This window comes from Rhinatrema bivittatum, chromosome 5, assembly GCF_901001135.1.
Source record: "Rhinatrema bivittatum chromosome 5, aRhiBiv1.1, whole genome shotgun sequence".
In the NCBI taxonomy this organism is placed as follows: domain Eukaryota; kingdom Metazoa; phylum Chordata; class Amphibia; order Gymnophiona; family Rhinatrematidae; genus Rhinatrema; species Rhinatrema bivittatum.
Genome location: NC_042619.1, coordinates 242266804 through 242280325, shown reverse-complemented (window position 1 = coordinate 242280325; position 13522 = coordinate 242266804). Strand labels below are relative to the sequence as shown.

Here is a 13522-nt window from a genome sequence, read left to right as displayed (position 1 = left end):
GTAAAAAAAAAAAAAAAAAAAAAAAAATTTGAAGTCAGCTCGCAGCTGTCAGGTCGAAAACTGGACGCTCAATTTTGCCGGCGTCTGGTTTCCGAGCCCGTGGCTGTCAGCGGGCTCGAGAACAGACACCGGCAAAACTGAGCGTCTGCTGTCAAACCCGCTGACAACCGCCGCTCCAGTCCAAAAGGAGGCGCTAGGGACGCGCTAGTGTCCCTAGCGCCTCCTTTTGCCTGTTTTTACCGCCGGGCCTCATTTGAATAGAGAATCACGCGCACAGGAGAGTGGCCTGTGCGTGCGCCGGGAGAGCGGGCATTCGCACGCTCTCCCGCGGACTTTACTGTATCGGCCCGTGTGTAACTAACAGCCTAACAAATCGCAGGTGATGAGGACATTTTAACATACATAAGCACACATACTTGGAATGATGAAAAGGACTTTCTCAAGAAAATATAAAAAGTAGGATTGCACTATTTCAATTCAAAATAAAAGTGACGTTTCATAGTTAAAAGTTTGTAACTTATATTTTACACAATGTGGGGGCAGAGGGCATTCCTAACATTTCAGCGCAAACTCTGTCAGCCTGCTATTCAGAGCACCATAGTTACTACATATGGATGCTCTCATTTGGTGTCCAGAGTTGGCTTGGAGGCAAGAAAACAACCCACTAGGGGTTTCTGTAGTAGAGCCTGGAAGAGATTCACAATTTGATGTACAGAGAAGGGGTTATCCACTTTATCTTCTACAGTCTAGTGTTTGCTAGACTATGTACATCACTTATCAAATTCTAGATTAAAAGTGAGCTCTGTACAAGTTCATCTCAGTGCCTTAGCAGCCTACTATTACCAGATGGCAGGAAAACCAGTTTCCAGTCATCCCGGTTTTATGAAGGGCTTGTTACAAATAAAATCATTATTAAGGCCACTCACCGTATTGCAGAGCCTTAACGTGGTCCTCTCATATCTAATGAAACTGCCATCATTAGAGCATCTGACCATGAAGCAAGGGAGTATTAATGAACTCCAAACACTGGTCACCTACCCTCTTTACACAAGATTCTTCCCCTACAGGGTAATTTGGCATACATATCCCAAATGTTTGCCAAAGGTAGTCTCAAATTTTCATTTAAATTAGGAAATAATCCTACTCCCCTTCTTTCCTAAACTGCTTACTCTGTGGAAAGAGGTAACATTAAGGAAATCAGAACACCCACACAGCTATTTATCTTCTATGACCCAAATAGACTAAGGAGTTCTCTGAACCAGCTTACGATAGCTAACTGGATCTCTGACTGTTTATCCATCTGCTGTTAAAAAGCAAGCCCCTCATTACAGGACTATGTACATTCTCATCAGGTCACATTGGCTCAACCTTTCTCTAAGAAATTTTGTAAGGCAGTCACATGGAATTCAGTGCACATTATTGCATCCCACTAGTGCTTAGAGGCTGACTCCTAAATTAGAACATTACTTTCAGTCCGTTCTCAAGTTAGTTTAAAACAAAGATGATTAAGCAATTGCCCAAATGGCATGTTGTCTTATGGAGGGTAGATGGAAGAGGACATCAAGGCAACTCTTAGCTTGGGAATCCCCACGTGTGGGACTGTTCATTCTGTTTATTCATGGAGAAAACAGTTGCTTTCTTGTAACTGGTACGAAGAGGATAAACAGTCCCATATTCCTTCCCACCTTCCCAGTGAGTTTAAACACCTCTCTTCTTTGCATGCTGTTAGCTTTGATATAAACTGAGGGAGCCATGGTGCCATGTGTTGACATCACCTACATGTGGGTCTGTTGATCCTGCAGTCTCTGTAGAACACCAGTTACAGGTAAGCAACTTTGCTTTCTAGTATTTTTGCTAGTATTAATAACAGACTATGCAAACTGTTCCTCCTACAAATTTCTTTCCCATTTGATGCCTAGACACCACATCAGCTTGCTCGCCTCTACCACCCATTTCAAATGATTTCCCTTTATATAATAATCATTAAATCAGAATAGAATGAAAGTAGTTTTCTGAAGGATGTAATTTATTGGGTTTTTTTTGTTTGGTTTTCAGCTATACAAAGAAATTGAAATCTGTCCAAAAATCACACAGCATATTCAGATTGATAAGTTTGATACATTGCTGTGTAATTATGGTAAGAGTCTTCTGTTTACGTTTTTAGTTACTGATTCATCAATAGTAATTTGCAATTAAGACACGCGATTACTTATCTATTCACTGCTTGCTAATTATTAACGATATGAACTATAAGAGAGCTGCATGTCCTTTTTTGTGCTTTGCAGGTAAATTTTATATTTTCTCTCAAGTGAAAATTTGGTAGGCTCCATCCCTGACAGCAGGTAAAGGAAAAAGTCTTTGATCTCCAATCTGACTACAGAAGATCCTGATGGACATTAGGCTCAGCTGCTTTCTGCTCTTTTCTGACTTTCAGATATCCAAGGCATTTCTATGCAGCTAAACCCAAATAGAGGCTGATATGTAAGGTTCATTCATGAGGCAGTACTGGCATTTAAAGATTTTTTGAAAGCTACCTAGCCATTCCCTTTATTATGAATCCAAACAAGACTAACTGCTTCCATGATGATCTCATGTAGACACAACACTGATGCATGTAAAGTATAAATGCAAAACTGAAAAGAACACCTGAGGAAAGGGAATTTTTAACACCAGGAAATGTGCCCATAGTAAAAAGCATACATTTTTTTTATTCAAAAAGATATTTAATATCTTAAGGTATAAAATATATTAGGATGCCAAAGAGGTGGGTTGCAGAAGTTCCCTGGTTTAATCCCCAAGTCAGTTCTTTGGCTTAGGATGCCACAGAGGTAGCATTCACAGTCCCCAGCGGGGAGGAAGTCACTCATTACGTGAAGCTGACACCTAGTGGTCAAATTCAGGACTGATGATTGCAGGGTTCCAGAACGAGCCCTGGTACATGATCTCTGGCTATTCCCAGATAGTTGCCCATGGCGCTAGATTCCAGTGCTGATTCCATCTGAGCTGGAAGTATTAAGGAGCAAGAGGAAACTACCAGGTCAAAAGATGCAAAGGACAGAAATTTGGAAATAAGACCTAGTGAAGAAACCATAGCCATAAAATGGGCACATTTTGGTGCATCTAACAAATACTGCTGCTATTAATAGAAAAATCCCAAAGCCTGTTGCCTAAACAAATAAGCGGAGTAAACAGCACATACATGTAAATAAATGTCAAAAAACAAGAGGATGTGTCACGCAAGCAATTAATGACTGTTCAATACATTAATCCACAGATCTTTATTCAATGAAAGAGTACAAAAGAAAGACTAAAAAGGCTCAAATGCCTCTAAATAGTTCATAATTGTAACCCTGACACAGCCGTGTTTCCCAGGGTTGGGGGACCAACAGACATTCATATTGTCTCAGACGTGCCCCAGTTCACTAAGGGGCGGATTTTAAAAGGCCCGCGCGCGTAAATCCTTCTGGATTTACACGCGCAGGGCCCTCGCGCGCCTATTTTGCATAGGCCGCCGGCGCGCGTAAGTCCCAGGGCTTTCGAAAAGGGGAGGGAGGGGGCGGGCCCGGGGGCGTGGTGCTGGCCCGGGGGCGTGGTCGAGGCCTCCGGACCAGCCCCCGGGACCGGAGGACGGAGCGGGGCTGCCAGCCAACAAAGGTAGGGGGAGGGTTAGGTAGGGGAAGGGAGGGGAAGGTGGGGGGAGGGCGAAGAAAAGTTCCCTCCGAGGCCGCTCTGAAATCGGAGCAGCCTCGGAGGGAACAGGCAGGCCGCGCTGGGCTCAGCGCGCGCAGGTTGCACAAATGTGCATCCCCTTGCATGCGCCGACCCCGGATTTTATAAGAGACGCGCGGCTATGCAAAGATTTTAAATACTTGCGATCGCGCAAGTATTTAAAATCTGCCCCTAATATTTCTAATTAAAAACACCTGCCTGCCCTTGCTTTGGCTCAGTACTAATTTTCTTGATATTGTCAAAACAGCAAGTTCTCGCTGTGGAACCTTTTCTTCAGATTATATGAGACTCTCCCTGTCTTCCGCTTGTTTGCTGAATACGCCAGCTATATAGGAGTCTTGATTATAGGCTTTTTTTCCCCAGTTGGGACCTTGTGAGTTGCCTCTCACCTCATTAAAGGTTTACGTACTTTGATGGTTATGTCGGCTCGAGTTCTCCCTCTTCTTTGAAGCATCTGCCGTCCCTGAGCTCTTCTGAGACAATATGAATGTCCGTTGGTCCCCCTGACGCAGCCCTGGCATGAAACACGGCCGTGTCAGGGTTACTATTATGAACTATGTAGAGGCATTTGAGCCTTTAGTGTTTCTTTTGTACTCTTTGATTGAATAAAGATCTGTGGATTAATGTATTGAACAGTCATTAATTGCTTGTGTCACACATCCTCTTTTTTTTCGACCTCAATAAATAAGCAATGAGCATAGCTTGTTTGTGAGCGTGCATTTAAATTTGTGATTCAAATGCATTTCTGATTACCTTGCCCTCGAGTTTGTGAAATTTGGTGGTGCATAAGAAATGGCGCACAAGAATAAATCTCCATTGGTTTATCCCCCGAAGTGGGGCAATATTGACTTTTGTGCAATAGAAGGGGGGGGGGAAATGTACCCAGGCTGCTTGTATCTGGATAGCTGCAGATTCATGCAGCTCAGGAATTGTGAGGCCTCTGGGGCATTTGACTGGTTTGGAAAGAGTTTTGCACTGTGCTGTATTTAAGGGATTTTCATGCTTCAGTTAAAAGGTCTTAATAATACATGACATTATTTAAAAACTCCTGTGAAAAGCCAGGCTTCACACTCTTCCCTAAAGATAGCAGCAGCAGCATCTATTGCTTTAAACAAGTAAGGCCAAAAATACCATAAAGAGGAACCTAAATATAATAAATCCTTCTTTTTAGTTTCCACTAAGTTAATGTTGGCTATAGAACCTTTAAAAGAATCTGCTGGGAAGAATGCAGAGATATGAACAGACACGATCAGCAAGAGAAGGGGGAAGCAGAGTTATGAAGAATTAGAAATGGCGGAAATAACACTGAAATCTATCTGTTGTGCTATGGGCAGCAATGAAGATCTCCAAGCATTAGATTGAGTCCTAGTGATGAGGCAAGCTTGCGGTGCTTTGCACAAGCTGAAGCCTGTGCAGTTGATATTTAGGGAGCTCTGCGAGCAAAGAATGGCAATAATCAGTACGTGTTAGTACCAAAGCTTGAATCAAAGTATGCAGAGTTGAAAAAAACAAGAATGCAAAAAGCAGAAGGGAACAGGCCTTAATGATGGTAGAAATGTGCATAAAAGTATCAAAGTGCCAAATGCAATGCGCACTCATTTTCCATCACTGGTTTTCAAAATTTTCTAATGGGTGAGGTTTAAGTAAATCTTCAAATGGCGAGTTCAAGTTCAACATTTTAGACTTGCCCTGCAGTTTCAACAAATAAATGCACAGTTTGAACTTTAAAAAATTGGGTCTCCTACGTTTAGGACAGCTTTTACTTTCCAGCCATTCAGGACTGGTGCTTTCATAACCTGGGCAGTCGCTATAATACGTCGCAAGCAGTGGGGGCGAACTGGGCGGTCTCCTAGAGCACCGCACGTTGAGGGAGGGGGGGGGCATGACATTCAGGTAAGGAAGGCCAAAGTCATCAGCAAAGCCCTTCTCACCGGCAGCTGAAGAGAACAGGAGCTACCACCAGGCGATAAGTCTCTGGGGTTGGGGGGAGGTGGAAGATCAGTAGTTGCCTAGGACTTCTAATACCCTTGTTCCAGTCCTGCAGCCTCTACAGAGCTGGCAAAGCAAACTTTTAACAATATTCGTATTGTTTTGAAGGCTTCTCACTGTCCTCAGTGGAAGAAGAAGGAATCCAGCGGCTGTATGTGAATAATATAAAGGAGACAGGTCTAGCTTTTAAAAAAGGTAACAAATAATAAAGTGCAGTGCTACAAATTTCTCACCTTCATTTCTTGGAGTTTGGTGTTTTGGCTCACCCACACATCTGCAGATCTTGCTGATTTTCCCTCATCTGCATTCTTGTGCCTTTTTTTTTTTTCTCCACTCTGTTCTTTTCTAATCTTGGATAAAATCGCGTGGCTGCCGTGTTAGTCTGCTTGAATGCATGGAAATATTCTGTCCTGAGAAAGGGGAGGATTAGCTCCCAAAAGCTAGTGAAGAATTGTATTAAGTTAGTCCAATAAAAGGTATCATCTTATGTATATTTTGGGGTGGGTTTTGTTTTGTTTTTTTTTAATCTTTATATCCTTTTCTAATCTATAGTTTGTTGGGGTTTAATTAATTTATGTGCTGCTGTCTTCCATTTTCTTCTATATTGCTTGTTTGTGTGTTGTTTTCCACTCTTCCATCTCATTGGTTTGTTCTTTTTATTCCAGCTTTCTTGCTATGTTCTTTGCATTTCTCCTCTTCTCCTTTCTTTGCCCATGCACTCTCCTTTGTTCCCCTTCCTCCCACTCTCTCCTTCCTTTCCTTGTTCTCCAACTTCCTCCCACGTTTCCTCCCACTCTTGTCCATTGCATCGCATTTTTCCTGTTGACTATATTCCCAGTGTGCTAAGCTTTTCTTGTTGCTTTTGATTGCAGGCCTGAAAGCAGGCGACGAAGTGGTTGAAATTAACAGAAAAACTCTCAGAGATCTGAATTCAGCTGCTCTGAAAAATGCTCTTGCTCAGCCCTCGCTGTCTCTTACAGTGCGTACGTACCCTGATGTAGAGGAGGGGCAGAAACTAACACAGGCTCCTCCACGTCGTACGGATGCAGGGCTTGAAATAAGTGACTCTGCAGTTTACAGGAATCAAGGTTTGACTACCTTCTGTTGTAATAAGTAATAGACACTGTTTGGATGTGATAACTCTGTAAGGAACGTGGTCGTTTTCTGAGATGTTGAAGTGCATTTGACCAGTGACTGTAGTAAATCGTAATTGTGAGTTGACCCAAAAACCCTTTTGTAGCAAGAGGAATGAAAAAGCCACAGGGCCATATACCTTCAGATAGTCATTTTTGTGGCTTAGGAATTCTGCAAAACTGAGATCAAGCGCATGAATTACAAAACTTGGTACGATCTTGGCACCTCGGTGATAAATGAAACTGCGCTGCAGTTCAAGTCACAAGAGTCATTCATATTGCATAATAAAACTACGTGTGACCTTAACTTCTGGATAGAAAATCTCATCTGCTTGTCAAAAATCCACCTTCAATCATTGTACTAGAATAGCAGCACTTTTTCAGCCCTTTAGGTTTCTGAACTTTGTTTGGGTTCTCAGTTTGCAGCGAGCAAGATTTTGGTACTGAGGCAGCTCCAGAGGAGATCCAGCTGCAGTTATCTGATGAGGCTGATGAAATGAGCAAGGTGAGATTTTTATATTTATTTTTCTTTGGCTTGTCTGAAACGTTGTTTTCCTACTTAAACATGCTTGACAAATTCACATAAGTTACTATGTAAGGGAGCCGCAGACGGTAGCTCCATCCAGAGCCTAGCCATTAGGTCTTGGCACTAAGAATAACGGAATGAAACTCTTTCCTCCAACCCAGAGGCTGTGAAAATAAAAAGACTTCCTAATCATTCTTGGCTATGAAGTCAGCAGTTTTCCTCTGGTATATAGCCCTCCTTGCCTTTGTGGCTGGGGCATCTTCTTGCTTGATTGCAGTTCTTGTTATGTAAAACTGTTTATTGAAGTAAAAATATCACAAACATTTGACATACATGACTCTGAAGCATGTCAAATAGTGATCAGTGGACACTCATGTGTGCAAGTGTACAGTTTTTATACAGAAACCCCCTCCCTAGGCAACTGCCCCCCCCCCCATCCCCTCCACTGAAGAGAACAAAAGATAGCAAAGCAGTAGGAAGATTCTTTTCAGGCAAAACCAACACATTCAGGGGTAATTAACTCACTTCTAGCGTAGGGGATAATCTTTGTAAATAAGGATACCAATTACTGATAAACTTACATTTCCTAGCGAGTAGCAGATGGACTCAGGACCAATGGGTATAGTGTATGCCTGAAAGCAGTTGGAGACGGATCAGATTTCAATCTGACGTCAGCCCTAGTACATATACCCCTGCAGGAAGTGCAGCTCTTCAGTATTTTCCGTCTCCATAGCAGTTCTGGACTCTGTGCATGCTAGCACAGCATTAGAGTAATTTAGCAAAGAAAACCAAAACAAGAAGAAATTTTACCTCTACAGACAAGCCCCACTCTCCTGTGGTGACACCCATTGGGTCCCTCCCCCAGTTGAGAATTCCCGAGGTGATTTCCGCGATCCTTCGGAGGTAAGCCTCAGTCCGGCGGCTGACCCTTGGCGGGGACCTAGCCCCCAACATTGGGTGAGGCTGAGAGGCAGCGGGTGCAACTTCGGGCTGTGAAGTTATTTTCTCTCTCTCCCCGCAGCCGGTGACTGCCCGGAACAAGACCGGGAAGCGCCAAGACAAGGTAAAGTAGAAATCTATTTAAAAGTCTCTGGTCTCCGAAGCTCGAGGAGTCGCACAGGTCGCGAGCCGGGACCAGTGCCACTGGGTTACCACCGGGTTGATCTGCCCCAGCAGGGCTAGACCCCGGTCAGATCCGAGGGTCCTCCCACATGGAGACCCTCCGAGGTGGTCGCCGTCACCATCTTGATCTGTTCGCCACCCTGTCCGCCGCCCCCCAATCCGTGCGCATAGAGGCAAGCTGTGCGCACAAATATCTTGTGCGCACAACGTCGCACGCCCAAGTACCGTGCGCACAAGCGACGCGCATAGCTACGTGCTTACTGTGCCGGGCGCATAACTTTGATCTGTGCGCACAACAGCGCGCACATCTCCCTGAACACATACCAATCCTACGCGCACAACTTCGATGCACCTGAGCGCATAACTAAGCCACCCGGGCCCTTTATTTTACGCGCTCAAGCCATGGCACCACCGGAAAAGAAGCTCAAGGCTCAGGGCCTTTGCCCAGCATGCCACATTAGAGCTGCACAGCATGAGGAGACCACGGCCCTGTGTATACAGTGCGAGGAGGCCCTGGGGGATCCATCCCATGGCCCTCCCCAGCCGGTACCGGGTTCCAGCTTCTCGAATAGTATGCTGGACCTAGCATCCCTCAGCGGGACCCTCCCTCAAATGGGGCTCCCCAGGGACACAGCGCCTCTTAATTTAGACCCAGCATCTATCTCCTGGGTGGAATTCTTCAAAGGCCTGCATACCTTCATCCACATGCAACCGGGGCCTCCGATAATACGGCCACAACCTCCGCCAGAGGACCTCAACATCCCGGGATCCTCTATGCCCAGGGAAGTGATTCCACCACCCAGAAGCCCCCACCTTCGGGGACATGGACAACTCAGATGAGGAATCAGACCCCCTGGAGGAAGGGGAACTTTCCCCGGGGACAGAGCCACACCGAACCATGAGGCGATTCTTCACCAAGGACGAGCTTCCAGACCTGGTCACACACAGCTTGAAAGAGCTCGCTATCCCGGGCACAAGTGCCTCGGGGGAAGCTAAGACGAATCCCCTCCTAGAGGGACTCCGTCAGACCTCCCATCATTTCCCACTATTACAAGCCGTCCAGCAGCTAATTGACCTGGATTGGGATTCCCCAGAGACTACGTTCAAAGGGGTGCATGCCCTGGCAGCCATGTACCCTCTGGACCCAGCTGCCAAAGATCTCCTGGCATGTCTGAATGTGGATGCCATGGTCTGCGCGGTCTCGAAGCGCACTACTATTCCAGTTGAGGGAGGAACAGCACTCAAGGATGCTCAAGACAGACGTCTGGAATCCATCCTCAAACAGTCTTTTGACGTCTCCGCTATGTCTCTACAGATCGCAGCCTATTGTACCCTGGTGACACGCACCTGCTTATCACAGACCAGGAACAACACTCCTGGGGAAGCCCTGGGACCAGCAGTATCATTCCTCACGGATGCCAATTCTGATCTGGTGCGCACCGCAGCTAGAGGAGTGTCATCAGCCGTGGCAGCCAGAAGACAACTCTGGCTCCGAAGCTGGTCGGCCGACGCATCTTCCAAAACGAGACTCACAAGGATGCCCTTCAAGGGAACCCTCCTGTTCGGAAGCGAACTAGAGAAGCTAGCCAACAAATGGGGCGAATCCCCACTGCTGCGGCTACCGGAGGACAGGAATAAGAGAAACCAGCGACCTTTCCCCCGAACTTCCAGGGGCAGAGGATCACAGCGCTTCAACCCATACAGAAGCACATATCAAGCGGCTCGCCCCGCAGGCAGGAGCCAGTCCTTTCGGATCAAGCACAACAAAAGGGGAGCTGGCTCGGGCCCAGGCCCCAGCCGCACCCCACAATGAAAATCAGCCGACCCGTCCAAAGGAAGAAGCCATAGGGGGCAGACTTGCCCTATTCTACCAAAGATGGGTCGAGATAACTTTGGACAAGTGGGTCCTAGCCATCATTCGAGAGGGATATTACCTGGATTTCCACCACCTCCCTCCGGACAAGTTTGTGGAATCCCCCTGCTACGACCCTTCCAAGAGGATGGCAGTAGAAGCTACACTGACCAGATTGCTAGACTTAGAGGCTATAACACCGGTGCCGGCACAACAAATAAATATTGGACATTATTCCATCTATTTTATCGTTACCAAGAAAGAAGAAGGAACGTTCCGGCCCATCCTGGACCTCAAGTCGGTCAACCGTCACCTGAAGATTCCTCGCTTCCGCATGGAAATCCTATGCTCGGTAATAAGTTCCTTACATCCCTGGATCTGTCGGAAGCCTACCTACACATTACGATCCATCAAGAGCATCAGCGTTTTCTACGCTTCATGATCCTGGACCATCACTGCCAGTTCCGGGCACCAACATTCGGGTTAGCCACAGCACCAAGTTCATGGTGGTAGTGGCAGCAACACTGAGGAAGGAAGGAATCCTCGTACACCCTTATCTAGACGATTGACTGATCAGGGCGAAATCTCCAGAGGAAAGTCACCAGGCGACCAACAGAGTCAAAACTCTACTGGAGAGCCTAGGGTGGGTGGTCAACACAAACAAGAGCTGTCTGCAGCCCTCCCAATCTCTAGAATACTTGGGAGTCCGGTTCGACACCAAACAAGACAAGGTCATCCTGACACCGACAAGGAGATCAAAACTGATGACCCAGTTGCGAACCCTGTTGAGCGAGCTTCGTCCCACAGCATGGGACTACCTCCAAGTCCTCGGCCTCATGGCATCCACACTGGAAGTAGTGCCATGGGCAAGAGCTCACATGAGATCCCTACAGCGCTTACTACTATCACAATGGAATCCGCTGTCCCAGAACTACACCGTACGTCTTCAGCTCCCAGACAAAGTTCGGACCCAACTACGATGGTGGCTACAAGAAGGCCATCTGAGCCAGGGAGTGAGACTATCCTCACCAACCTGGATCCTGCTCTCCACGGATGCCAGTCTACGAGGATGGGGAGCACACTGCCAGGAGCTAACCGCCCAGGGGCAATGGAACAAAGAAGAGTCGGGATGGAACATCAATCGCCTAGAAGCCCGGGCAGTCAGACTAGCCTGTCTACGGTTCGGTCACAGACTCCGAGACAAATCAGTCAGAATAATGTCGGACAACGCCACAACAGTGGCCTACATCAACCATCAGGGAGGAACCAGAAGCCAACAGGTGTCTCTGGAAATAGACCCCCTAATGTCATGGGCGGAAGGGAACCTTCAAGAGATCTTGGCCTTCCACATCGCAGGGAAAGACAACATCGCTGTGGATTACCTCAGCAGAGAAAGTCTAGACCCAGGAGAATGGAGTCTGTCGACCACAGCATTCCAATTGATAATAAACTGTTGGGGAACACAAACCATGGACCTCCTGGCAAACCGGTCCAATGCCCAAGTGCCCAGCTTCTTCAGCCACAGGCGGGAACCTCAGTCCCAGGGAATCAATACCCTGGTACAGACCTGGCCACAGGAGACTCTGTTATATGCCTTCCCACCGTGGCACCTATTGGGCGCAATCATCCACAAGATAGAACACCACAAGGGACCAGTATTTCTAGTGGCCCCGGACTGGCCAAGAAGACCGTGGTACGCAGACATGAGAAGGCTGCTGACAGGGAGCCCCCTTCCGCTACCGCCACACAGGGACCTGCTCCAACAAGGGCCGATCCTCCACGAGGATCAAGCTCGATTCTCTCTTACGGCCTGACCATTGAGAGGACTCGCCTGAGGAAGAGCAGATACTCGGGGGCAGTAATTGACACTCTGCTCCAAGCACGCAAGTTCTCCACTTCCCTAACATACATAAGGATGTTCCATGCTCAGTCAAAATTCCTGCGATTTTGGAATTCCTGCAGAACGGACTACAGAAGGGATTGTCTCTCAACTCCATCAAGGTACAGGTGGCCGCATTGTCATGTTACGGAACCAAGAGTGAGAGCGGCAGCCTAGCCTCTCACCCGGATGTCTCCCGCTTTCTGAAAGGAGTCAAGCAGATCTGACCACCCCTAAAGTGGCCGGTACCTCTTTGGAACCTCAACCTGGTCCTAGATTTCTTAGCAGGAGCCTCCTTCAGACCTCTTCGCAGCATGTCTCTCCGACTATTAACATTGAAGACAGCCTTCCTGGTGGCAGTCTGTTCAGCCTGTCGTATCTCCGAGCTACAAGCACTGTCCTGCCTGGAGCCATTCCTCAGACTCACCCCGGGAACCATCCAGTTACACGCCGTCCCGTCTTCCTCCCCAAAGTGGTTTTTCACTTCCATCTCAACCAAACCATCTTGCTACCATCGCCAGATGAGCATAAGAATTTGGAAGAGGCTCGCAGTCTACGCCACCTCAAAGTCTGCAGACTCCTAGTCCGATACCTAGAAAGGTTGGAATCCTAACGAAAGATGGACCATCTATTCCTGCTTCACACTGGAAGAAGCAAGGGGAAGCAGCCTTGCGAGCAACCATAGCCCGCTGGATCAAAGAAGTCATCAAGGCGGCCTACGTAGAAGCAGGCAAGCCACTGCCTTTACAAGTCAAGGCCCATTCCACTAGAGCCCAGGCAGTGTCCTGTGCAGAAACCAAGATGCTGTCACCCGCAGAGATCTGTCGGGCGGCGACAGGGTCCTCCATCCACACCTTCTCCAGGCTTTCCCGCCTGGATGTTCAGGCTCAAGTGGACACAGCATTTGAAAGGCAGTACTAAGTGGGCCACGGGCAGCCTCCTACCTGGTTCGGGAATAGCTTTTATACATCCCATTGGTCCTGAGTCCATCTGCTACACGCTAGGAAATGGAGAAATTACTTACCTGATAATTTCGTTTTCCTTAGTGTAAACAGATGGACTCAGCATCCCACCCACGGTTGCCATTATTCATGGAATTCTCAGGTGAGATCCCCGAGAGCGATGATTCACGGGTAAGCCATGCTTTCCTCCAACAAGGACACCCATCCTACCGGTTGTCGACATTTCTCGGTTGAGGGTACTGGCGGTCTCCAGCTATAACCAATTCAAACAGTTCAAATTAATCAAGTTAACCAAGTTATAAAGTTAATCAAGTTATCCAAGTTATTCAA

The 13522-nt window shown here is 47.1% G+C and overlaps 1 protein-coding gene across 10 annotated transcripts in view; it reads left to right on the top strand.

Moving 5' to 3' along the window:
- The window catches only part of TIAM1 (T cell lymphoma invasion and metastasis 1), a 357042-nt gene that overhangs the window by 225299 nt on the left and 118221 nt on the right, over positions 1-13522 (top strand). For 9 of the 10 annotated variants that reach the window (XM_029603612.1, XM_029603607.1, XM_029603606.1 and 6 more), the window contains 4 exons: positions 2056-2137; positions 5827-5913; positions 6591-6806; positions 7271-7356. In XM_029603612.1, coding sequence (XP_029459472.1) covers positions 2056-2137; positions 5827-5913; positions 6591-6806; positions 7271-7356 — 471 coding nt within the window. The remainder of the gene's footprint in view (positions 1-2055; positions 2138-5826; positions 5914-6590; positions 6807-7270; positions 7357-13522) is intronic. The other variant, XM_029603614.1, reaches the window with a different exon arrangement.